Source organism: Dermacentor silvarum, chromosome 1 (assembly GCF_013339745.2).
Source record: "Dermacentor silvarum isolate Dsil-2018 chromosome 1, BIME_Dsil_1.4, whole genome shotgun sequence".
In the NCBI taxonomy this organism is placed as follows: Eukaryota; Metazoa; Arthropoda; class Arachnida; order Ixodida; family Ixodidae; genus Dermacentor; species Dermacentor silvarum.
This window is the reverse complement of record NC_051154.1, coordinates 215,104,068-215,131,300: the sequence shown is the minus strand read 5'-3', so window position 1 is coordinate 215,131,300 and position 27,233 is coordinate 215,104,068. Positions and strand designations below refer to the sequence as shown.

Here is a 27,233-nt window from a genome sequence, read left to right as displayed (position 1 = left end):
TTGGGCCCACTTGGACCATGCGCTATATAGAGCAAACAGATCTATAACACAGCATTTAGTACTGCCTTGGACGCTCGCACAGTCTGCAACTGGTCGTTCGACCACTCGAAAAGTGTGATTTACACTGTACGATATGCGGTTATTATTAACCAAATTATTTTATTTGTGGGCTCAAACCTTGCCCCGCAAACAAAGCAGTCGCCCAATGTATCTACAGATAACAACTTGAACGCTTCTCAAAGTAAACAGCACGACTTATTCTCCAGCAGAACGGTACCCACGCTGTTAGGATCGTCAAATGTTTCGTAAGTACTCGTTGCAGCTAAACCAGAGCTTAGAATTACTGTGCTGAGAATGCTGCAGTAAGGTAACATTTGGGAAACGAATTTTCAGAAATACCTAACTGATATCCGAGGGTGATTATAAGCTCAAACAAACGCACACACCTCTCGCTGGGTGCTCCGTCCGCCCTAACGTCAGCATAAACTCCAGCCGCTTAATTATTTCAGACTTAAATTCCTTCACTACGCCTCACAGGACAATTCCTTACGTTGAAGACGCCATTTCATGCTAAATAGACCGCGCGAGTGTGAAAAAACACACCGAAACTGCCGCCGAGCGCATACCATAGCATACAACACGGGCGTTCGCCCAAGCCAGCATGCCAACTGCCCATAGATGGCGCCACTGGCTACGCAATTGCGGCGCCCATGAAAAAACGGTCTATACACTTACTACGCCATGATCATGGTTCTCTCTACTGCATTTGAGCTGTAATAAATATTGAGTGTTGAGACAACAGAGTGTTATTGTGTGAGGGGTGGCGAGGGCCGGCTGCTGGCCGAAACGTAATTAAGGCTCGAGAACCATTAATAACGCACTTTATTAGAAGGCATGGCGCCTCCAAGAACGCGACTAGACGCGACGAAAGTCAACGCGCGCACTCCACTCTCGCGCACACCTCTCACACTAGGCTTGGCCGGCTTGGCTTCAGGGCTGGCTGTGTGCTGAGGCTGGTAGGTGGCGCTACTAGTCAGACCGCTTACATCCGGCCCCTCTTTGTTTGACCAAGTCCCTTTGGTCTAGGAAAAAGCACTGCTTGATGTCTTCACAGTGAGAATAGTCCAAGCACTCGGGTGGACGTCCTGGGAGTGGCGATCGCTGTAGGTCTGCTGAGCTGTGGTGGGTCATGAAAGCAGTTTTTGCTTGATCTTCTTCACACATACGAACAGTCATCTTATTTAGGGGCACATAGTTGACACAAAGGCGCTTCTTACTGCCTCTGCTAACAACTACTGTGGGGAATGCCCAAGGTCCTAAGGCTGGAAGAATTATGCCTTAGCGAAGGAGTGTGCTTGTCTGGGCCTCAAGAAAACGACGGTCTGCAGCTGAGTACGGGTAGGGAGATCGACTGTATGGCACGGCGTCAGGAAGAAGGTCAATTGCATGTTCGACACCTTCGTACAAGCCCAAGTCATCCTCTCCATGAGCGAATACTTCAGTGTATTTTGACAAAATGCTCGTAAGTTCCTGTTGTTGAGGCACTGGCAAGTGGCTACCTAGCTGCACAGCAGGCAGGGATGGGTCAATGTGAACCTCAATTGTCGAGGAAGCAGCTCGGTTGGACGTAGAAGAGAGGCTGTAGGTGCTTGAAACATCATTGTGGCAAGATAGTGCCAACCACGGGGGCTCGTCTGGTCCTGGTAGTGGTGACTGCTGTAGGCCTGCTGAGCTGTGGGGTCCAGGTACACCACAGCTCAGCAGAAAGATGACCCTTGGATCATAACAGCATTCGCCATCCGTGGCAGCAGTCGTTCATGGCATGACACACTTGTGGCTGTTGGAGAATGGCGGATTTCAGTTGGTAGGGGCGGCTGAAACACCAACTGTGCTTGGCTTGAGGAAAACCAGTCTTCACCCAATATAAGTGGCACAGCATTATTATTGAGGGCGGCTGCTTCGACCAACCCGGTGATAGGTCCAACAGAAATCTTCAAACAGATGGCACCAGCTGGAGTTACTGATGTTCCTCCAACGACGACTAGAGGAGGTCTAGTCCAGGGCAGGAGGGGCAAGGAGCTGACCAGGCGACGTGAAACAAGTGTCACTTTAGATCCACTGTCTGGAAATGCATCTACTTGGCCAATCCCAGCAATTGTGGCATCGACAAGAGCACACTGAACCAGAGATCCATCAAGGGTCTCGGAAGGGCTGCTGTGGAGAGCTGGCGAAAGATGTGTTGTAGATGTTGGAGCAGTAGATCTAGACGGGCACTTGGATGCGAGATGTCCCTTTTGACGGCACTGAAAACACACAGCTTCGGCCAAGTTCTGGCCAGGACGGTAGGCAGGAGCACCATGCTTAGCTGAGATAGTGAGGTATCTAGCCTCTCGTTGGTCTGGTGGTACGGCTGAAATGCGCTGTGGCCGGCCGGTTTTGTCTGACACAGCCTGGGGGTTCGTGTACACTGTGCTACGTGGAGGTGCCTGTGGGCTTGGCGTTGGTAATTTGGCACTTGGATAGCCTGTGCGTGGGGCGCGAAGGGACGAATGGCTTAATGTTTGGTCAAGCTGAGTTACAATGTCCATATACGCTGCGACTGTCTCTGGGCGCTGCGCTGCAATAGTAGTGGCCAGGTTCACGTCGGCGATGCCCTGAAGGGCGTACTCTATGCGCTGGGGATCGGTGAGGGTAACTGGGCATCCAGAGATTAGCTTAAACTTCACGAGAGAATAGCTGACAAGGTTTTCTCCGTGCGCCTGCACGCGACAAGTGACTGCTTGTTGCCACTGTAGCAAGGTTTGCTTGGCACTGAATTGGTCTAGGAACGCTTGTCTGAAGGTTTCCCACGTTGGACATTGACGACCGATGACGGCTTTCCAATCAGCGGCTGCTCCGCGAAGTTTTCCCAGGGCGACGGCGAGTAGGGTTGAAGGTTCCCACGAAGCCAAGTTTTGAGTTCGTTCCAACTCTTCAACCCAGTGGGGCGCTGAAATGCTGCCGTCTCCACTGTATGTAGGAAGTGATGCGGAGAGGTCTGGAAGGGTAGTGACTTGAACTGGGGCTGCAGCGCGTTGCGACACGTGAAGGAGCTGCTGAAGTAAACCCGTCAGCAACTCGGTAGTTTGGGCTGCGTCGAGGCTTGGCGGGAGCGGCGCAGCGTTGCAACGCTGGGTGGACGCGGCGGAGTCTGGGGAAGGCAAAGGAGGCGTCGTTGGGCGGTTTTGGGCGCTGTCGGCGATAAGGCGACTTATTATTTCTTCCTTCGACCCGGTAGCGTCGAGGTTTCGGTGAGGCAACTCTTCACGGAGGTAATGCACTGTAAAGCCTGCGAGATCCGCCGGCGTCGTGTCACTCCAATTCACGAGCGGCATGGTGGTTGACAAAGCAGCACAAGAGTGACGAGAAACAATAAGGCGAGTAGGGCGAACCGTTTGGGCACTGCAGGCAAGCTACTTCATCGGGCGGGCAGGCATCAGCACGACGGTCGGCGAAACACAAAGGGCGAAGGCGCGAAATGGCTAGGACGAAGCGAGCGAGAGGCTGCGTCGGGCGGGCGGAGCTGAACAAAGGAAGGAGAGTTGGCTGGTGACTCACTTCACGAGGCGGGCAAGAGGCAATGTTTCAGGCATGGTTCGGGGTCGACTGCGCCAGTTGTGAGGGGTGGCGAGGGCCGGCTGCTGGCCGAAACGTAATTAAGGCTCGAGAACCATTAATAACGCACTTTATTAGAAGGCATGGCGCCTCCAAGAACGCGACTAGACGCGACGAAAGTCAACGCACGCACTCCACTCTCGCGCACACCTCTCACACTAGGCTTGGCGGCTTGGCTTCAGGGCTGGCTGTGTGCTGAGGCTGGTAGGTGGCGCTACTAGTCAGACCGCTTACAATTGAAGAAGTTTAAACTGAATTAACCCCCCACTCACTCCCCCTACCCCACCTCCTCAGCACCTGGTGAAATTAAGAAAAAGAAGCTGTATGAGGAATGCAGAAAAGAGTCCATAAGTACAGTAGAACCTTGTTGATGCGATACCGTTACGTACGATTTCCCGGCGCCAACGTTCGCAATTGAGGACCAAAAATTTAATGACCCAATAAAGTTAAGCCCATTTTTTACCGGTTCATACATCCTGGAAAACGCGATTTTTCGGCACCAACGTTCAATAAATCACCAAACTGCGATCTTATGATATGTTTTCCGACCGCTAGATCCCATGTAAACAGGAAAATACGCAAGGCGCATGATCGAGAAGAACATAAGGCCCCTTCACCACAACGCTCGCCCGCTCGTCTAGCATGAAAATGCCGGCGCGCACTCAGTTACTTATTCTGGTACCAGCAAATCTCTACCAGTCGTCGCATGCCGCATTCACGGCTATCGCCGCCAACCCTATTGCGATAAGAATCTGATCTGTTTTACAGCGCGTGGGGCGTAGCGCTGCCGTTAGTAGCGTACTGCCAATTGGTACTGCGTGCTTTTAGTAGGCGGTAATCCAAACACATCGTCGTTCCCTGCTGCAGGCGGCGCGATGTGAGCATCACGTTTCACTTCCACAGCATCCAGCGTCACCCACCAGGTCGATTTCGTTTCGGTTTCCCGTTGCCGCCTTAAAACACTATGCAGTAGGAGAACAAAACACGTCTCGGGCCGCTGAAGCCCCACCAGCTTGACGCGCATCGGTGACTCATGCCTCGTGCGCAACGATTTGCGCAACGCGTCACGTTACGTAGATGTCAACTACAGTTGAGAGTCTGTCACATTTTTTTAGTCACATCGGATCGTACTTTTTTTTTGTTAGTACTTTTTTTTCTCGCGCTATTTTCCAAAACCTATGGACGAGGTTCTACTCAAAAGGGTGTCTCAAGAGGGTGTCTCAAGAGGGTGTACTGCTTTCTATTCCTTTGAATAGCACCATACCACAACCGACAGTGAAAAATATGCAACGCACTGACTCACTACTAAATTTTATTTCAGAATTTTCTGTACAGCGCCAAACCACAACTGAAATTTCCAAAGTGTTAGTTGCAACTCAGCATTTGTTGTGTCATCTTTCTCTGTCCATTGTGGTTTAATGCTGTTCCAATATTTCTCTGAAGCCAATACAGAGGAAGAAAAGAGCATATAAACTGCACATATCGGCAAATTTCCAGATGCATGACAATAAAGGAGCAGAAATGAAGAGTAGCCTCAACGATAGTAGTAATTGTAAAGAGAGGAAGAAAACTTCCAAAGCAGGGCTGACCTCATGATCACAGAAAAAAATCTAATTCAGTTCTATTTGTTGACACAATCAGAACTGTTACACGAGCACCAGACATTGCTCTTTATGTGTCGTCTCTCTCTCAATAGCCTCATGATGGTATCTTATGTCATACATGTGAAGAAATTATCTTTCGCATTTGGGCTGCCCCTAACCATGATGACATGTGTCAGTGATGTTGTTTTTGTGATTGATGGGGCAATGATGTCAACACGCTTTTTTATGGCATCAGTAGCATGTGCTTTTAGTTGGTTTATTTTTAATCACCAAGCAGCATAAGTGGAAAGTTGTGTGTGTGTGTGTTTATATGTGTGTGTATATATATATATTTTGTTTTTAAATAAACTTCAGTTGAGAGTAGGTGCTCTATTCTGTGCTTTTGCTTCCTTTTTGTCTTCTTTTTTTTTTCACTGTTTTAATCGTGTCATAACTTTTTTTTGCAGGCATGTGCTTACAAAGTTGGTGAGCTGAAGATCAAACAGTTGCGCCAGAAAGCGCAGGATTCACTAGGTGAGCTTGCTGCCATTGCTTTTCTAACAGCCAGCTTCAACATGAGATTCTTATGTCAGGAGTTGGCTTTTTTAAAGAGGCACTGAAACACTTTTTGAACACGTTAAAAAAAAAACCTTCCAAATCTGTAGACATTGCTGCCATGACCATGTGAGCTAAATATTATTCTGCAGCAGGGAACCTACAATCTTGCATAATAGATTGCTTGTTTCTCTTGTGCAGCTTTCCAAACACCTGCTTTCTTTTTTTCTACTTTAGCCAATCTCAGCGATGATAAATACATAAAGTGGGAATGTCCATAGATTCCAGTCATCTGGCACACACACACCCTTCCAGATCTTATAGGAAACAGGGAAGTGGCAATTGGGGCTAATGTTCCCAATTGTTCTGTCACTGCTCCCTTTTTGCCATCAGGCGCCTTTCTCAGATGCCAGCCTTAAGTGTTATCGTAAGCTCACCACGGAAAGGAGAAAAGATAGAGCAATAGGCAGGGCATTGCTGTAGGTGCCGCCCCAGGGTGAGAGGAACCAATTAGTTGTGGGGGAACATAAAAAGCAAACGCTGCACTCATGATATCTCTGTTCTTAAGGGGTGCTTTTCAAGAATTCCTTAAAGCATGTATTCCTTGAAAGGTGTTGCACTCATTCCAGCATGTTGTTCAGTTTCAAGAAAAGGTGTTTCAGGCCCCATCTTTGACTTGTTTTTAATCCTTGAAACCGTATGTTGCAAAGGTTTGCATTAGTACCTATTTTAAGTACTGACTGTCCATATTCATTTATCGCTCTGTTCCTAGGTGCAAAATTTGATGTCCGAGCATTCCACAAGGTCATCCTTGACAATCCTGGACCACTGACCTTTCTAGAAAAGCAAGTCAACAAGCACATTTTGGAAACAAAGGGTCATTAAGACAGGAGCTGCAACAGGCTGGCGCGATATGTTCAAGACTTCACACAATCACATATTTTGTTTCGTTTTGCTCTTGAGCCATGTGATGCACAGTACTCCATCCATGACATACCTCATTCTTGTCTTAAATGATTTTGAAAACTGGTAATTTGTACTAGGAAACAATAGCAGAAATGTGGGTGGGGTGGGTTGGCATGCTTTCCTATGTTGATTTTCACCAGGGTTGAAAATGTATATATCTAAACTTAGAATATGGTGCAGCCTGCATGATATGCTGGGATTTAATGGGTTAGAGACAATTTGGATAGTGACAGACAGATATTGTAGGGGGCTGAAAGCTTTCGCCTTGACATGCTATCATTACTTTTTCACAATGGACAATATTGAGTGTCATGTATTTTGTAATTAGACCGCCATGAATTTGGGAAATTGGATCATTCGAGCGCAATTTTTAGTCCTGGCCTTATTCTATGGTACAGAAAACTTGTTAGTTCGGAGTTTCGGACGTGTTGGTTTGCAAGCCAGTCAGTTAAGGTGGCAGTCCCACTCCGGAGGCAGCCAGCAGGAAGCATCGCAGATGAAGTGGCGGTGATGGTGAACAGACCAAGCCTAAAGCAGCAGAGTATGTATTAACGGGATCATTACTCGGAAAAGAACCACGGACACTACACCCAGCCCCTCCATTTGCATTTTGCCTCGCCTGCTTGCAGGGCTTGCTTACAGCGGCGGTCTTAGCAAACAGTTCTTTCATTGTCGTAAGGTGAAACACATACAATCTGACAGTCATGGCAGAAACTGCCGACAGAAAGAATTATGGGTGCTTCGAGTAATAGCTGCATGCTACCATTCAAGGGGATGATTGCATTGCTATTAACGGCACCCTTTTGGCTGCATGTTATCTGTTCTTGTGGCCAGCACACTCATGATGAAGTAATCGGGAGATGTGGTGAGGGGTTGTGTGAAGCAAGCTTCAAATGAATTCACATATGGCACACCATCATTACCCCTGTCACACGGTGTTTGGTGGCATTCCATGTGAATTCTCTGAAAAGGTCCCTCTACATCATTTGCACAAGTTGACAAAAATGGTTTTTTCGCAGATTTCAAGTAAAACATAAACAAGCATAACAGGATGCCTTGCTTTTCTTAATATTTTATTTTCTTGTTATTATGATTTTTTATAATTTGGCATTCTGACACTTTTTTTTTTTCACTGTTGTGAAATTCTAATTAAAGCGATTTTATTGTACTTGATGTAAAGCCATACATGTGTGTCTGTTTTTTTTTTTTTTTTAGTACATGTACTTTCTTGATTTCTTCTTGATGTATAAATGCAACTATGCTTCAGTTAGCAAATTTCTAGGCAGCGGATGTTTTATAGCTGCAATGTTATGCTTTGATTTTTGTCTTTATTGCCTGTAAGACTGAGTTTAGTTAGCCCATGTTCGACTGCTGTTGCAGTTAGCAGCATAGGCTGTGGTGTCAGGTTGAGCGTCTCTGGGAATGCCTTTAATTTGTTTTGTACTGCAAATTTCTTCAGTAATAAAGATAAGCCCAAATGCAGAACCTTTTGGCTATGATTAAATTTCAGCTTCAAACAACTGTTGCAAGACAGTGATTGAGTGTTTTTGTTAATCAGGAAAATTCGACCTCAAGCTACCTCCTGAATTGTAATGACAATGTGAACAGAGTACTCAAGGTACACGTTGGATTGGTGGGGCTGGACGCGTAGATGTGGGGGGGGTGCAACACCAGAACCCCCCCCCCCTCGTCGGTGTGCCACTGATACTTGCTGGTACTGCTGTGTACATGGTGGTGCCATATGAATCTTACCACCTGCCTTGTGCTCACAAGTCTTGGCTTTCATCATGAATAGTTTTTTTACTAGTAAATATGGCAAAAAGTGCTACAAGAAGCAAGGTTTTGCCATTTCTTACACATGCTGGCCATAGCAAGGCCGACTTTTAAGCTTATATATAGGCTATGTAAATGTATTTATCGCCATTCTGCAACTTTTAAAACGCTTCATCAACTGAATTTTTAGTATATATTTTATTCTTTATTAATATCCTCTTGGTGTAATAATCGTCATGATGTGGTACAACCTGTCAGACATTTTAGGCATTGTACTGACATGAGGCATTGGTGAAAGGTGCCGACACCTTTTCACTGCTGTGAGGGTAATTTACTTTCAGGAACTATGGTTTCATTGTAAAAGGCTACAGCAAATAGATGCGTGTTAATTTCATGAATGTTGGCTTGTGCCATGAAGGAGCATGTGAAGCCAAAGAATGTGTAAATGTTTCTTCCTTTTAACACACACTCTGTATCACAGCACCAGCTTCGATCACAAACACATTAAATATCCTCAGGTAGCAGGAACTGTTTTGTTTCAAAGCTGTTATCATTCTGAAGTGGTGGCACTGGGCTGGCAGGTGCATTTTCTTACCACTTCAGCATAGATAACCAATAATAAAAGGGGTCCCACAGAACACCTACAAGGGTCCTGCAACACATTTTAGAAAATCTGTAGAATGTTTCTCATAATAAAGGATGTCGCCCTATGAATCTTGTCAAACAAAAGGTATTCTAATGCACCTTATAGGACCAGAGTCAACAGCAATCAAACACTGCCCCTGCCACAGCTGCATAGCCTTCCCCTCCTTTTTATCGTACCTACTGTACTCGGAGCTCTATTTCTGTGCCAACTCAGAGCTGTGCCCATGTAATTCGTCCCGTCATTGCACTGAACTTTGGTATAGGCATGGCCTTCAAAATCAGTCCATCACGCTACCCGATCATAGAGGCTATAATATCGATACAGTGGTATCGTCCTCTGCCACCACCTTAGTCTCATTAGATTTCTGTTTTGGTTCTGCCAGAAGCATTGCTTGATTGTGATAACTAAAGAAGTACAGCCAATAGCCATCATGTTTTTGCCATGTCACAATCAGACATGGACACCCTCATGACATTGCACCCTCACATGAGCATCCTCACCCTCACGGAGTGAGATAAAGGTGAGGATCATAGTTGGTAAGTTTGTGGGCTATGGTGAGGGAAGGTGGACGTCATAAGGAGAGAGCAAGAAAGGGCAACTTCATTGAAATGAAGTTAAAGCAGGTCGTGTTTCAAGCCGCTACATTTAGCGGCAAGTTCTTTGCATTTGATCAAGGTGGTTATTTGGGTGAGTTGGTTATTCATAGTGAACTTGTTTTAGTGCTGAAAGACACGAGCACAAGAAGGGGCTCACTTGTAGTCATGTCTGTCAGCGCTAAAACAAGTTCACTTTGCGTTTGATCTGACTCGCTGTGGTGGTGTAGTGGCTTTGGCGTTGCACTGCTAAGCTCGAGTGCACGGGATTGAATCCAGCTGCATTATACCTGCACAGTCAAAAAGATGAATGTAATTATCTAGTCTTCTTTCATCTTGATATGTTGACTGGAAGACCAGGAAGTGCATAATGTGTGCCTGTGTTATGTTATTTGTGCATCAGAAAAACAAGCCCGTGGCTTCGTCGCCTCCCTGAGAGGGGGCAACGGAGCTTCTCAGGACCTTCAATAAAGTTCTTTGTCTGTCTGTCACAAAAACAAAAGAGATTGTGATGATGAGGCAGGCAAGGCAGCTTTTCTGTTGTGTGCACTTCTGTCCCTGCCCTGCTGTGTGCCAGACACAGAGTTCTCACTTTTATTAGACACCAAGTTCCGCAGTGTTTGGCAAGAGGGAAAGTTTCGTACTGCATGCCCTTGGAGGAAGGAAGGAAGGAAAGAAACTTTATTTCAAAAAGGAAACATAGGCGAGCGTGGTTGGGCCCTTAGTCCAGGGCTCCACTGGCGCGAGCGGCTCGCAGGGCTTGGTCCAGGAGAGCCACTTGGCTCTCTTTTCCCTCGTCTGCAAGCCATGCCTCCCACTGCCTATTTAACATGAGTGGTTGTGATGTTATGTATGGGCTAATATGTGAAGGCCTTTCCAGGCACTCCCATGTGATATGTTGTAGTGTGAGTTTGTTGGAACACCATGGACAGACGTCCAGAAATCTAGTTAGGCTTATTTTACTGAGGTGATGCAAGTTGGGGATGCTGTTTGTTTGAATGCGTCGCCAGTCCCTACTCTGCTGTGTGTTAAGGGCCGTGTGTGGATGACCGTAGACTATCCATTCCTCCCATTGTTGTAGAAGAATATCACGAGTGCTTGGAAGAAGTTCCATGCTTGGCCTGTCCGCAGCTCGGTTGTTGAATCCTCAAGCACTTGCGAGCCGGAGACCAGATAATGTCATGGTGTTCTTTCAACATTTGTCCCAGAATTCTGCATACCATTTTGGGTACCGTCCCATTGAGAAACAGGCAACATGCCGTCTGCGAGTCGGACAGTATGACTGCCGACTAGTTTTTGGATTCCACGTCTGCAATGGCCATGGCTATTGCAGCTGCTTCGGCCGCACACGTGGATCGAGTTACGACTGTGGCCGTTGTGATACGTTGCTGTTGGGTAACCGCTAGCGTGCGAGTCTCTCTACTGGCTCTGCTAGCGTCTGTGTAGTATGCAGCCGAACCTTTCCCAAAACGATTCCGCAGGGTTACAGCTCGTGCTCGTCTTCTACCGGCATGGCATGTTGGGTGCATATTCTTTGGTGTTGGGTGCATATTCTTTGGTATTGGTGCCTCTGTGATATGAGGTCTCGTGTCCCTGTCCAGTAGCACTGTATCCTCGTCGCAGTATAGTGGTCGTGGTGTGAGGAAGAACTCCCGAAGTGCTGTATGGAAAAATTAGTAAGCCAACACTACTTTTCGTGTTGCTGTTCCAATACCTCATCCGGCCCAAAATAATGCCATTCGAATTGTTTCAATCTCTTGCTGTTGTGGCTTTGACAGATAAAGTCAATAAAGGTTAGGTCATCTATTTGCCCATATTTGAATTCTGTGCCAACGTGCAGTATGATGTACTGTTAAAATCTAAGTAATGAGTATAAGCGAGTAGTGCCACATAAATGAAGCACAATAATCCTGTGCGCATGACCTTCAATAACAACTTGCATAAAGGCACATCTGCAAGAGCCTCCTGTTGGCACTATGACCATTAACAAGCCAAGAGCAAAATTGTTTTGAAGCGAGCACAGCTCTCAAATTGTGTGGGAAAGGCAGATTGATCATTTAGTATAGTTCATTTAGTATTGTAGATGTTTGTTCAGTGGCACTTATTATAGGTAAACCATACAAGTAAGCATATTTCTGTCAGTTTGATGTGTGTGCAACATAAAATATCTGGCTATAACATGGACTCTGTGATTGCTCGCTGCTGCACACTTCCTTGCCCCATTTATAGTACAAGTATTATTGGCAAATTGCAGTAGAGCTTTGACACAGTATAGCCAACGTACTATATGGTCAGTTTTCAGTGATGGGTCAAGTAAACTATTATTTAAAAGCTGTAAATTGAATGTTGCATGTGAGGGCGGACACCACATCCTTGCAATCTGAGAGTGAGTGTAAGCAAAGGTGGAAGAAAAATTACACGCTGAGGGTGAGAGAGGGTTGAGGAATATTATACACTGAGGGTGAGGTTGGACATGTAACCTTTACAAAGTGAGGAACAAAATTCATGTTTTGAGGGTTGGGGAAGAAAACAAGAAGTGAGGGCATTTGCCCACCTCTGGTCACAATAAGCAACGCCAAAAATTTGAGAATCCGTAGCCCCGACTCAATGAATGCATTAAGCAGCCACAACGCCATGCCACCCGCTTCACTTGACCTACCAACCCCAATCATACGACCAATCAAATGTTTGCGAATGCATTGCTCAATATTGGTCTTCGCTTGAACACCATTGTTCACTGTTCAGTAACTGTTGTCAATTTGTGCCTCTGCAAGTGGGCAAATTAATCCACCGAGTGGCAGTTTGAGTTATCAGTAACGTGCAAAAATGAGTTCTCGAGGGCATCAGATGCATGAGTCAGGAACAAATCCTCCGAGACATACACTTTGACAATGCGACATACAGAGCCAGGGATTGTTCCAACCATGACAAACACTTCATCCAGAGACTTTAACTTGACTGAAGGCATTCTGTGTTTGTGTGCTTCAGGTATTTAGGAGTTTGGGGGCATGCACATCGCGGCATCCTAGAGCATGATGGCATGAATCTCTGAAGTCATGGAAATGCTAGTACTCATCTGCACGCTCTGCATAATGGTGCTCATTTCATTGTTACTGTACTTTTTGGGTATAATTTCGATTATTAAAGAAGGGATGTTATATTTTTTACGCTACCTTTAATATCGCACATTAGAACCATTTTGTGAACTATGAGAGTAAGGTTGCAACATTTTGTGCTGTTGTATCACACAGACACTTTCGATTGCATTCGAGCCTGGTTGAAATTCTCAACCGCGATTGGCTGCCTCCCATAGTTGGAGCAAAAAAGAGCCAATCACGACCATTAACTTCGATCCTGATAGGGCCAGATCGTGATCGAAAGTGTGCCGTGTGACACCCGTATTAGAGTACCCATCCATATAGCAGCCATGGAGTTCTTGTTTCCAACATACCCAGTGATGTTGTTTTTGTTGGTTTTTTTTTTTTTTTTTTTTTTTGTGGTTTAATCATGTACGCATACCTGCCAACCCTCCCGAATTTTTTGTAAAGTTTAGAAATTTCGAGTCGATTTACACTTTTACGATTGTTGCGTTTCACTTGTCAGTCTTCAAACTTTCCATTGGAAGTCATCTAATAGTGAAAGGATACCAGAGGATACCAGATGAAAAAAAAAAACTAAAAAAAAATTTTTTTTTCCTTCCTCCATGCCAGAAGGGTGCTTGCTTACAAGCTCCTGTTGCAGGCGAAATCAACGCAGCAAATTCGCTGAAGTGCATCTGAAAACAGTTTGTTGTTTGTCTGTCTCTGCTGTTCCAAGTTTGCTGCTTCTTGCATGCTTTGTCTAAAGGTAAATGTATATAAAGGCCAGCATTTGTTCTGTGTGATCAGAAAGTAAACTTTCAGTTGTTAGTACGCTTGATCGTCTCGGTCTCGTCTCTGGCGCCGTTTGCTGCCATAGATGTAATTTGTAATTGTAATTTATTTTGCACAAGAGCCAGTCTGCGCTCGGTGCCAGATAGGCAAGAACCCCTGCACGTGAGCGCAACCCCTGCACGTGAGCGCCTGTAAGCCTGCCGCCAAGTGCAAGGAAAATACAAAAACAAATGAACAAATGAATACCTAATAAAAGGAGTGAGCAAGTATTGGATGAGAAGGAAGTAGAGTAGAATGCAAAGAAAGAAGGATGATGCGAGAAAGAACAGAAGCAAGATGTGACGGAGGCTGTAGCGCACCCAGGATCTCTGCCAGGGGGGGGGGGGGAGGTAAGCAAGCACTTTTCATAATATGCTATTTCTTTGCTTTAGCCAGAGGAATCCAACAGCAAATAAAATGCCTAAGAATTATAATAATAATGACACCAAGAATGATGACGATGCTTATTTCTTCAGCGTTTTACTCAAAGTAATTTTGGAGTGAATGAATAAATACAAGACATTGATAGATTGTTTTTTTTTATCAGGAAAATTTGACCTCAAGCCACCTTCTGAATTGTAATGACAATGTTAACAGAATACTGAAGGTACATGTTGGACTGGTGGGGCTGGACGCGTGGGGGAGGGGGTTAACTTGGCCTCAGGGGAACAACACCCGAAACCCTCCCCCCCCCCTGTCAGTGCGCCACTGGATGGAGATGACGACGGTCGGAAGTGAGAGGGGGAAAAGAAACAGCAACTTCGTGATGGAGGGAGGTGGAGTCGTAGGTAAAGAAGACTGGGGTCAGATCAGAAGGAAAGGGGAAGGGGGGAGGGATGAAGCGGCAATGTTATGACCAGTCTTGAAACGCAACCCGCGTGAATGCCTTGGAGAGTTACCGGGACTCTGCAGGTGTGGTGGCCAGGGGATGACGCAGGGCAACAGGCATTGACAGGAAATCCGTAATGGAAGCATGGAACGCAGTCCTTTTCAATAGAGGAGACAAAGTCATGACGAAGTTTGTAGTTAGACAACCAGTCAGATTTCATCGTGGTCATAGACCATGAGGCCATTTGGACTAGTTGAGTCAGGTGACCAAAGTTAAGTTGAAGGAACTTCCATATTTTGTGGGCTTGGTTACCAGTGCACAGTGGAGTGGAGCTCCTCCACAGCAAGGTGGTTGCTACAGTCAAGGCCTTCAGATACGTCAACAGACATAACATGTTATATTGGAGGTGAAGACTAGGTCAAGAAAGTCGGGGGTGTCGTCACGGGTAGTGTATGTGGGCCGGTAGCAGGTCTGAAAGAGGCCAGCAGACGTGGTAGTCTCAAACAGGATGTCATCAGCACTATTGGGAGCAACAGGGTTGTCGTGGGAGTCTCAATGGGCGTTAAAGTCGCCGAAAAGTAGAATGTTTAAGCTTTGGCTGTAGCTAGCTCCAGGGTCTGATTGAGTGGACAATACGCTTTTTCAAATGAGGTGGGTGGGCAGTAGGCGCATCCTATGAGGATTGTCCCAAATCGGCAGAGCCCGAAGCCATTTGACCTATCACGGAGGGCTAATAGCCGATTTGAAATAAAGACAGATTGGAACAGTTTTACGTTGTACTGACCCAGGACACCACCACCTCTGCCACATCTGTCCTTGTGGAACATGAAGTAGGCCTTGAGTGACAATAGCTCACTGTAGGCCACAGACGCATCAAGCCATGTCCCGGATAGGAGGATAGTGAAGCGGGGCGGACAAGAGGAAGCGAGCGCTTGAAATTTGGGTATCTTAATTGTTCTTTACATGCCTGCAGTTATTATAACAAGAAGTGGCTACCCCATCAATGCCTAGTGTCCGAGGGAGGATGATGTTGGGTGATGTCGGATGATGTGGCGCTGGCCCCTGATGGTGAAGGGGAGGGTACCCCAGCATCCTCCCCCTCCCTCTGAAGGAACTAGCCTAATAGGTTTGGACCCGTTGAGCATGTCAGTGAGACATACAGTACAGTGTGCCAACCACTGCAGCGGGCTAACCTGAGCACCGATCACAAATTTGTGCAAGTGCATGCAACGTGTAGAGCATAGAGTTTCATACAATAATTATTGTAGGAAACTCTAAGGTGTGGAGCACTGTGCATGGTGACACTGTGGACATTCATCATGGTGGGCGGGCGCTGTCACGTTATTGCACTAAACGAGTTTTGCAGTAAAAAAGAGTTTTAGATTTAGGTGGCTGTGCTCGCTTTGGGTCCCCGTACGCTTAGGTGGGGCTTGCGTCCCCTGACCTGAAACTCTGTTATAGTCACCTTCATATGGCCTGCACAGGACTTTTCCATTCTTTCATTATGGGAGCCAAACTGCACTCTAAAGATAGTTTACACCTTTTGGCTCATATCTATGTCCCAGTACAAAATGATAATCGTCATCTGTCTGGCATGCATTTCCTTTCTTTAACGCTGCGCACCCGGCCGGTACTTCTATGTTGCTTCTAAGTATAGTGTATTCTAGGTTTTCTAGGTCACGAACGGCATGCGTGTTAGCGTGACATAGCATTCTTGACAGGAAAGTAGCAAGCCCAGTTTTCAAGAAGGAAACACAAGCAATTAAGCCAGATAATTATTTTTTATGGTTTGGGACATGTAGAGATGTGCCCCAAGGGGTGCATTTTGAGAGAGTATCATTCTTGCAGTACACTTTCCAACCCATCCACTTTCTTTTTTGTGTGCTGTATCCACACCATTAAGACAACCAGGATTTTTGTCTGCGGTTTGGAAGGGGACGTTCTGAAAATTGCACGTGTGTGTGTGTGTGTGTGTAAATGAATGAAGTCTACGTTGAAAAGAACAAAGAACAACAGATTTATAGATTTATTTCGGCATTTACCAGTCCCTGGACAAAACGTTGAGCTAAATATTTGTTTTACATAAAGATTTTCTCCACCCCAACGTAGGCCAATTAACCTCGACTTATTGCTGCCCGTGCGTATATCCAAAATATCATCCGCAGATACATAATTAAACTTCTATGTGCACGTTTAATGAAGCGCTTCAATGTTGAAAAAGACCTATCACTTGTAGATATCGTTACTGGGAGGGTCGCCATTATTTGAAGCAGCTTTTGAATACTCGGAAAAACAGAAGATGGCATCTAAGACAGGCATGTCAGTGCCTCGGGACTCGAGTGAACTTCTAGTTGCTGAATTTTCGCATAACGAAGGTGTAGTTCTCTAGATGAAATCCCCTCATCATGTAGATGCGGATCCTTGGTAAATACATCATAATGGTAACGGAGTTGGCGTACCGCCTTTATGTCATCTTCACTTGGGAACTGGGTTGGTGATAAGAGCATATAAGAGTAGCAGAACTTGGAAGTGGGCAAGTACGCTTTTGTGCTTGACAAATCCTTCATGCATTTGCTCGGCAAATAGCGTCGAGGAATGACAGACAAGCTTAAGTTGCTTAAGTGCAGGCAGCGCTGGTTCCGACTGTGTGAACCACAGTGAACATAGATGGCACTTGGAAACTGCTGTTGGATATGCCCCATCAAAATTTACCTCATGCCCCCCCCCCCCCCTTTTTTTTTTTATATGGGCACTTCAGGCGTATTTTGCCGTTGCCTGCGAGAGCCAGCGCGATGGTCAATTTACTCGCTGCCGCTGGCGCGCTTTCTCACTCCATGGCGTTTTCACGAGTTTCCGCGGTCATCAAGCGATACGTGTTCATGTCTACCTGTGCGCGCGTGACACCGTAATTGTTTATTTATTTAGTTAGTAAGCGAATATTTACAACTTTATACGGCCGATAAAACTACTTTCCTCTTTCGGGCGAAACTGCGACTTTTTTTTAAACAAATTTTTGTAACATTAACGGCACGGCAGTAGGCAGCGGGCGAAGGCCATAACCAGCTGCTGTCTTGTTTTTTTTTTTTTTTTTTTTTTTTTTTTTTTTTTTTTTTTTTTTTTTGAAATGCGTTGCGGCTGCGGCTGTTTCAGCTTCCTACAAGGTCCGCCGACACCAGCCGCTCGGACCAGCTGTGAGAAGACGACATACCCTTAACCCACCGTGCCCTAACCTAAATAAAATGGAGCATACCTTTCTGTAAGATTACGCAAAATTGATTTTGGCTCGCATCACATACCGACTTTTTGATACCGTACACACTTCCGCAGGTTCTGTGCTTTTTCGAAATAAGCACGTGGCTGGCATAGCGGCGCGCTGCAACCACGCTTCCTGAGCATGTATTCATGCGAACCATATTATTGCGTTCGAACGCTGAGCGCGGGCGCAAATAGTAACACGCGTCCCGGAGATAAGAGAGCCACGCTCAGTACTAGCAGCCGACGCGCGGCCCCGCCCCGCGGACCAGTGCCTCAAGAGAGTTCCTAAGCGATTAGGCCCCTAGGAGCTCCACGATTGCCATGACAACAAGTCACCCCGCTGTACCTACTAGCCGCAGCGGCGCTAGCTACTACACTGAAGCCGATCAGTTCGTGTCGAGTAGTGCTACTCGTTTTCATTGGAGCGTACTGAAATCTGAAAACGTGTTTTAGCGCGTTTTTTTGTGCGGGCAGCAGTTTGAGAGGCTCGAGTACGCGCTTCCAGCTTTCTTGTGCAAGTCCTGTTACGTGAAAAAACCTTGTTGTTATGGCAGAGACCATGGATGTCGACGTGGAATACAGCCAGAAAAAGAAAGACTGCATTCCCTGGGTGGAAAAGTACCGGCCTGCGAAATTCACCGAAATCGTAGGAAACGATGAGACTATCGCAAGGTTGGAAGTTTTCTCACGGGAGGGCAACGTACCCAACGTAATTTTGTCCGGTCCTCCCGGTGTGGGTAAAACGACAACAATCCTCTGCTTGGCGCGGATCCTCCTCGGGCCTGCATTTCGTGAGGCCGTGCTGGAGCTGAACGCCTCTAACGATAGAGGCATCGATGTTGTCCGAAATAAGATCAAGATGTTTGCTCAGAAGAAGGTGACGCTGCCACCAGGAAAGCACAAGGTAATTATTCTCGACGAAGCAGACAGCATGACTGAGGGAGCGCAGCAAGCCTTGCGTCGCACGATGGAGATTTACTCAAAGACCACGCGATTTGCTCTTGCTTGCAACACTTCGGACAAAATCATTGAGCCAATTCAGTCCAGATGCGCCGTTGTACGCTTCAGCCGCTTGACGGATGCGCAGGTGCTCGCTAAGCTTCTGGACATATGCCAGCGTGAAAATGCCAGCTACTCAGAAGATGGCTTGGAAGCCCTTGTGTTCACTGCACAGGGCGACATGCGCCAGGCGATCAACAACCTCCAGTCGACGGTAGTGGGTTTCGGGCACGTGAACAGCCAGAACGTTTTCAAAGTATGTGACGAACCACATCCAGAGCAGATCAAGGACATGCTGCAGTACTGCGTGGACGGTCAGCTGGACAATGCCTACAAGATCATGTTGCACATGTGGAAGCTTGGCTATGCCGCCGAGGACATCATTGTGAACATATTCCGGGTTTGCAAGAGCCACGACATTCGAGAAGACATTAAGCTGGAGTTCATCAAAGAAATAGGCTACACGCAAATGAGAACATTGCAAGGTGTGCACTCCTTGCTTCAGATGGCTGGCCTGCTTGCCCGGCTGTGCTTGAAGAGTCGTCAGTGTAAATCCGACTGAAATTTCGGCGATGGTAATTTCCCTTCAGTACTCAGTGTTGTTTTATACAGCACTACATCATTACATAAAGACCACCCAGTTGATATGGTTTTTTGCCATGGCATGCAGTCAGCTATTGCTGGGATACACGAAAATGCTGCTTGCTGCTATCATGAAAATGTTGCTATCATGCTGCTTGCACTAAAATTGTGGAACCAACGAATTGTGGAACCGTCGAATAAATTGCCATTTACAAAAGCTTACCACCTCATTCATTTATGAATAAATAGAATGCACAATGAAAACTTCTTTTGAAACTATGGCAGCCACAATGGCAGACTTTTGTTTCTAAACCAATTTCTTTCTAGAGTTTTACGTGCCAAACCAGTTCTGATTCTGAGGCACGCCGTAGTGGAGGGCTCCGGATTAATTTTCACCACCTCGGGTGAAAGAGTCTACCTAGTGGACTGTCCATTTCGGCTGTCGCTGATGGCTACTGCTTGACGTGCAGGAAGGTGCCAGCCAGTCTCCTTCCTGCACGTCAAGCAGCAGCCAATCAGCGACAGCCGAAATGGACAGTCCACTAGGTAGACTCTTACAGAATCCCGCCCCAGGGGTTTAATGTGCACTACAATGCTAAATGTATGCACGGACCACATATATTTCATGCACTTTATGCCACACACACCAAACCCAGCAAGTCTTCATTGACAATGCAAATGAACTAAAGCAAGAACATTTGTAGATACTTAAGTGCTCATGTGAAACAATAAAGAGCCAGTGTTGCATCTAAATGTTGTACAGGTGATTTGAGCACAGTAGTCTTGTAGGTTTAAAAAATATATGTAGTCCCAGGGTAAGTTTTCAAGTTCTAATTTCATGACCATGTTAATAATTGATGGGAGCTTAACGCCCTAAACTGTGTAGTGCAGTTCACTTATACGTTCAAAACACAAAAATCTATATCTGAACCCTGTTTAGAGCAGGATCACAACAGTAAACTCTTCAAGGTGTAAATGTAAACTCGTTTGTCTGCTTAAGTGATGCAGTTTGAAGTATCGTGATATCTGTTTTTGGTGCATAATTAAAATTATATATGTGCTTCTATATTGTTTTATTTACAAATTTTTCAGTTTTTTTAAAGTATCGGAAGGACATAAATAAAAATTCTGCTTCTAACAGTCAGTAGAATTTAGCTCTCTTAGATGCAAAACAATTTCAAATTGGTTCAGCATTTGTCAGAGCATTTCTGTTTTTCATATGAATTTGAATAGGGCAGTCGGAATTGGCCCCATGCTAAAGCTCCATCTCAACAAGATAAACCTTGATTTCAGCGGTTAAGCAACAAATAAATGAAAATATATGTGCTTGCTTTCTGAATAAATGGCGTTTCACAACAACACTGTGTAAAATCCAGTTGTCATGTAAGCTGGTCGAAATCTCAGTACATGCTTAATCATTAGTGAAGAGCAGAATCTATATTGGAAACATAAGCTTAACAAAATTTCATTGTTTTATTTCTTGTGATGCCAATTTTGCACCATAATCTGCAGCTAAAGAAACTACGATGTGTAGTCAAAATTTGCAGTGCTAGGACTGTTTTGGAACCATGATCATTGTTGGACTTTGGTGGCACGCACTGTTGTAACAGCCATGAAGCACCCAATGCTCTATCGCGATTATCACAAGGTTACAAGATTTCTGTTACTAATGTGCTGATCAAAAAAAAAGATATCCTCACTGCACAGTCCTAAAAAATTTTGGCTCTTCCCATTTGAAGCAGGTGGTATGCTTATTAAATGGCTATTGCCAGTTGTATTGTTGAAGCTTCCTAGTGTGAAGAAGCCTGAAAAGCTTAGTTTCCTCAGAGAAATTTTAAGGCAGGAAAAATGGTGCTCCAGTAGTTCAACCGTTTAACCATGACAGAAGTTGTTGAAGATAATGTTCTTGCACTGAGAAACCACCTGAGTCTAGGCATACCAGGAATGTCAGCATGGCAAACGGCCTGGCTGTGCTCTTCTTGAAAATTTCTGTGAAGTTACTAGGATGATAGCTTACTTTCGATTGTCGGTCCACAATTGTCTAGCAATAAGCTTTCTGCCGTGTTGTAGACAAATTGCAAACTGCGACGTGAAAATGTGGTGTTCACGTTTATGTGGGTTAAAAGAGATGGCCATCCCCTTTGCAAGAAGTAAAATAAGTTTGTGGCACAAGTGCCACTGCAGCAAACACTAATTGCATGAGGCACAAGTGTAACTGAAAGGCAAGATGAATACCCTGGAGCAATAAAATTTCTGTTCCCAAGTTTCCCCATGATTCACAGCAAGGGAGCTAAAATAAAGCAGAGTCAAAGCACGCATGTGAAACGCGTGCTTTGGACTACCTCAACTGCCGGGCTCTGCCACTCAAGCCAAACCCATGGCTTTGCCAGGCCCACATTTCTGTACGATAAATTTTCAAGAATGAAGAATTATTATTGTGGTGGTATTCTCGGATGATCACTGTCAGGGATTCTTTCATGAGATTTCACATAACTAGCGCCGGGAGCGTTTGTGTCTATGGGCGACAGCGTTCTTGCCAGTGGGTCCACCACTATTCATGTAAAATCTTGTGAAAGTAAAAGTGTCCTCGAAAGTGATTGTCCAAGAATACAACCTGTGGATGTGCAAGGTATTTGAGAACATAATCACGACTTCAGGAATAGCAACAATACTTCAGACAAAATTAGATATGTTTCAAATTTTTTACATTTTATGTTACTGCTGTTTTCGTAAGCTGTTCAAAGAACCATCTTCAGCCTCAATAACCGACTGAATTTGGCTTTGAAAATGGTTGTATGCTCGTCAGATTGTGCTTGTTGATGTTGGCCAGTGCTTCCACAATAGCAGCCTTTGGGGAAGTTTCCAGCATTGTTTGGCTGTTTGTTAGCCTCCCTCTCACCGATTCCCCCCATACATAGCAGTGAAGCAGGTTTAAATATTGGGAACTGGGATGCCCCAGCGAGGGCGACGTCACTGCTGAAATTCACAGCCACCCAATCTTGGGTCACGCAGGCCATGTGGGAAGAAGCAAACTACTTGGGTCTGATACGTTTATATCTTGTGCACAGAAACCCCCAGACTGTTGACTCTACTATTTAAAGGTGTTTCACAGCACCCAGCATTGCCTTTTCAAGGTTTCCACTCGTGATGGCCTCTGCTGGCAGAAGAAACTACTGTTTGCATGACTTTATAGCAGGGTACTATGTTGGGCGAGTTGGTACAGAGCTTAAAGGTATTGTGGCGCAATGTAAAATTACATATAAAAAAAAATAGAAGACAGAAAGAGCGCTAGTTCTGGTGCTCTTTCTGTCTCCTTTTTTTCTTCATATGTTATTTTACATTGCGCCACAATACCTTTATTAGATTTCTTTGAATGACGCCCAGCAAATGGCAGCACATCTTTCTCTTTGTCACAAATGACAGTTCACCGTTTGAAACCGTGAGCTCTTCTCTCTCCCTGAAAAAAAGTAATTCCACCACATTCAAGAAGGCGGCAATCTCCAAGTCGCTGTGGCCAGCGCCAAAGGCGACAAACTACGTGCATTTTCATGTCCTGTGTTAGACTAAGTTGCTACCCTAGAATTAAATGCGCTAGGTAAGCGACAGAGGGGTTGATGAAGACAATGTTAAACACCTAGACAGACAGAATGAGAGTGTTAATGTCTACAGCATTTCGAGAAGCATTGTCCTCGAATACCTTGCACACCCTGTGTCACATGCACACAAACAAGAGAGCATCACAACCCCACTTTGTTCACCAACACACAGCTGTTATAGGAAGTACGGCATGGAGTAATTTTTATTTTTTTTGTCAGATGATCTCGCACAAGAATGCTCATTAGATGTAGCGCAATAGTGAGAAGTGTCATGCGTCAAATGAGTGACATTATTTAACAGAAAAGCCGAGAGCCTGAGCTAAGTTCCTAGTCTGAACTGAGGCAGCGGGACAGGGGTAGGAGTGATGATGATGATGAGAAAAAGCTGGATACATACAGATAATGGTCAAGTTACATGTCACACGTACACAAAGGAGAGTTTTGAGAAGCAGGTCATGTAAAACAAAAACTCCTCAACCCCATGCAAGGCTTTTCACTGTGCGATAGAAATTTCATACTGAACCTTTTCGTTGTCCTGAATGACGACATAAGTCAATGGTGCTGGTGTGCTGTGGCTTACACTGAGCAGGCAAAGTACAGCTGTGTTGATTGGAGCAGTGCGAGAATACTGCATGATCTATGCTGGCTAGTAGCCTATGTGAAGTGTTCTTGACCGATATGAATTGAGTGTTTAGCATTGTTAAAAGGAAGACGCCAGGACACCGACCAAAAGGATTTAAAAGCATTTTTTTTTTTTTTCAGCTCCCGTGGGGAAGCCAAAATGTAAAAAACTGTCTTTTTAGTTGGTGTCCTGGCCCCTGCCTTGTTACAGTGTATCATGCCGACCAGACAGGCTTCTGTCATACTTGACCTCAGTGTTTAGCATTAAGAGGAAGTTTTACTTCAGAATCTTCCATATAAATTCATCGGAACGGAGAAATCATTTTGCTCCCGAGCCACTGCGCCAATTTTGATGAGGTCCGTAGTGTTTAAAATAATAACCTAATATCCACTGAACGTTGGGGAGCAGATTTTGAATTTTGCAGATTTTTTTTTTTACTAACATTGTTGACAATCAAAAGATTTCAAAAAACAAGTATTACGGTTAAAAAAACTCTGCAATAAAAATTGTATCAATTCTATAAACTACACCTATTAAGAGATCTAAAGTTGACAAAATTGATGCATCATAATATACCACTAAAGAACTTTTGCAGAACCCTCATAAACATGGTAAGAATTTCACGTAAGGTGTAAATTGATACATCAAATTTGTCTGCTTCAAATGCTTTAACAGATGCGATTTGCAGAACAGCGATATCTGTTTCTGGTACCGAGTTATGAATTTATAAACTTTGTGCTTGTTGTTTTACAATTGCCAATTTCCGGCAATATTTGTAAAATATTTGAGGCCTAAATCAACATTTTGCTTCCTACAGTCGGTAGAATTCAGCCTTTTCTCTTAAAATGCAACAAATGTCAGTCAATTTGGTTCAGCGGTCATCTAATGAGAGCATTTCTGCGTTTCACATCCACGTGAATAGGGAAATCAAGAGTTGACCCTGAGCTAGAGCTTCCTATTAAGCATTTCACCATGTCTCTGCTAGGCTTATGGTGGTGCACTTCAGTTCCTAGTGAAGTACAGTGGAATCTTGTCGATAAGATTCTGTACGATACGTTTTTCAGGATATGTTTTTTGTTCATTTCCCAGCCAGTGTCTTAGAGGAGCAGTGTATTCGGATAATATGATTTTCGGATCATACATTTTATTTTCAGGTTCCTGTGAAGATCGCATCAACAAGATTCCACTGTAAATAAGTTCACAACCATTCCAGAATGTGAGCAAAAAGAGTGACTGGCCACATAGATGGCACGGTGTCTGTCTGGCTAAATAAATGGCAACTCCAGAGTCAACTCAATATTCACAACGTGAATTTTGGTGTGGGTATAACCTCTGCATAAGTCAGCTACATAAACAGATTGACTCTCCACATGCGGGTCAACACAACCGCCTTGGGATAATTGCTCCAAGAAAGGGACGATCAATACGCTACAATGCACACCTTTCCATCGGGACACGAGAGCTCCTCCTCTCTGGATTTTTTGCATATGTATAAAGTGTACATGCTTCTGCTACTCCTAGTGCTATTGAGCAAATGCTCACATTGGCTCAAGACAGTCCCGATGGTATTATGGCGAAGCCCAGGGAGCTCTCATGGAAAATAAATTGACCAAGCAATGTTCAATGCCTTTATTAAGCGATGGTTGTTTCATACGTCTATTCCATGATTCATATGTGGTAATATACAATAAATTAAATTATAAGACAATATTCACAGCTTTTAGTGCATGCCAATTATTTAGCATGCACATGCCGTGACAACTGAGCAATATTTCAACAGTGCCAGTCACTGCAAGAGCAATTTAAGATCTCATGTGCTGACTCTAACAACATACATTGAGGAAATTAAAAAATCAGGCAACACAAGAACATTGCCAAGACTTCCTCACTAGTATAGAGTGCCATCACTGTACTTCAGAAGATGCCAACCACCCATAATTGTTTTTTATGAAATTGGAATCCTACAAACAGACCAACACCTGAAAAAGGCTGTCACTGGAGTCATGGCACATACAGAACATGCTAAAAACCATCAGTTGTTCTAATGGCAAGCTCCCCACATCATATTATTGTCCTGCATGCCACAACCAAGAGGAAACAGGTGATTCACAAGAACAGTAGCCTCCCGTCTTGTGTCAACACCGCCACCACTAGTCCACGCACCCCTTCAACCCCTTCAACATCTTCCCTACCAGGAAAACAAGCTTTTATCTAATATCACTCTTCCATCAAGATCTTCCATAAACCTGCGTTCCACAGATGTTCACCGTTTAACCCCTAAGGAAGGAGCCAAGTTGGCCTTCAAATGCAAAATTTAGTGAATTCCACTTATTGGTTGGAGATGCTGTTAACTTCATAATTCATCTTTTTTTATGTTTTAAACAGAGAATCCTGCTCTTAGCACCTGAAACTGCCAAACGTGAATGCTCAAGGAGTAATCAAAGGTAACTACTCCATAATACAGCAAATTATGGCTGCAAACAGCTGAATTAGTGTAGCATGCGATTATCATCACCACAGTCCCAGCTAGGCAAAAAACCAAGGCCCTTAGCTGTGCTGCCCAACAGTATCAGATCCCAAAGCACAACTAACTAAACGAACAACATATTTATCATGAACTGAAATGAGCAACATAATGTGTACAGCCTATGAATGTCTCTAGATGAAATGGAAATAGTTTGCAAGGACTAAACACTTCAGTCAAGAATGGTCACATAATTTACATTTTGTCCTGAGTCTCTTCTTCCTTTTTGCATAAACACTGAAATCTATCACAATGTACTAGACTGCAACGTCAAAGGCTTTGCAGGCGATGGCAAAATGGACGAGCTTAGCACATTAGAATAGCAATGCTCCTTCAGGTAGTCGGGACCTTTCTCTTCATACTCTGCCCTCTTGATAGCGAACTTGCTGAGGAAATCTCTTTGCATAGCACATTGCCGTGCACCTTTCCAGCTATCCGAAGCTGGGTTTTCTGAAAAAGGGAAAGGAAGTTTTCCATAAGTCAGCCAGCATAATTAAGCATCAACGCTGGCAGCAGAAAAAGGAAGCGCAGTACATTTTTAGCTGAAATGGATTTTAGTTTTTGCATTATACACAGAGGCCAAGTCCAAACAATACAAAAGAACTGCAGGCAAGATGTAAACGAAATGATCAACAGTGGGCAAACAGGGGAAGCCTCAGCCCGAAGTCAATGTTTTGACAAGGGGACTTGTCTTTGCAAGGTCCTGACAAAGACAGGTTTTCTTGTTGAAATGCTGGCTCTGGGCTGAAGCTTCCCTTGTTTGCTCACTGTTGATCAACAGACGCTAAGGTTGTGTGCAAGTTTTGGCCTGCATTGAAACCAGTCTACTTTGACGGCTAAGACAGCTTCGAGCCCAAGTACTGTAATGCATTTGGAACATGCCTATGCAACTTAGCGCTACCTTGTGTCGCCTAGAAGAACAAAAAAATGCTCAGAAAAACACGTGGCCCATTTTAAGAGTGAAAGGAAGCCTGACTACACTTTCTTAAGGACTGGAAAACTTTCAACCAAGTTTCCAGGAAAGTTGTTCAGGACAATCTAGTTTGGATAGCCTGTATCATTCCTAACTACAATGCTGTCCTCGCGAAGCAGTCTTCCTTCTTTCCCGGCTTTGTCATGATCGGAATGAAATTTAAGAGGCAGCC

General features: G+C 44.8%; 3 protein-coding genes across 3 annotated transcripts in view; 2 read left to right on the top strand and 1 right to left on the bottom strand.

Moving 5' to 3' along the window:
* LOC119436920 (uncharacterized) overlaps positions 1–8,225 on the top strand; it is a 58,537-nt gene extending 50,312 nt beyond the window's left edge. The window contains exons 14-16 of the mRNA XM_049660003.1: positions 2,153–2,342; positions 5,705–5,771; positions 6,565–8,225. Coding sequence (XP_049515960.1) covers positions 2,153–2,342; positions 5,705–5,771; positions 6,565–6,677 — 370 coding nt within the window. The 3' untranslated portion in view covers positions 6,678–8,225. The remainder of the gene's footprint in view (positions 1–2,152; positions 2,343–5,704; positions 5,772–6,564) is intronic.
* Positions 8,226–18,146: 9,921 nt separating this feature from the next.
* On the top strand, positions 18,147–19,688 carry LOC119436753 (replication factor C subunit 2). Its single transcript, XM_037703747.2, has one exon. It carries the CDS (start codon positions 18,313–18,315, stop codon positions 19,324–19,326), a length of 1,014 nt encoding a protein of 337 aa, XP_037559675.1. The 5' UTR covers positions 18,147–18,312; the 3' UTR covers positions 19,327–19,688.
* A 5,486-nt stretch (positions 19,689–25,174) lies between these two features.
* The window catches only part of LOC119436752 (actin-related protein 5), a 62,030-nt gene continuing 59,971 nt past the window's right edge, over positions 25,175–27,233 (bottom strand). The window contains exon 18 of the mRNA XM_049660001.1: positions 25,175–26,538. Within this exon, the coding sequence (XP_049515958.1) occupies positions 26,336–26,538 (203 nt within the window). The 3' untranslated portion in view covers positions 25,175–26,335. The remainder of the gene's footprint in view (positions 26,539–27,233) is intronic.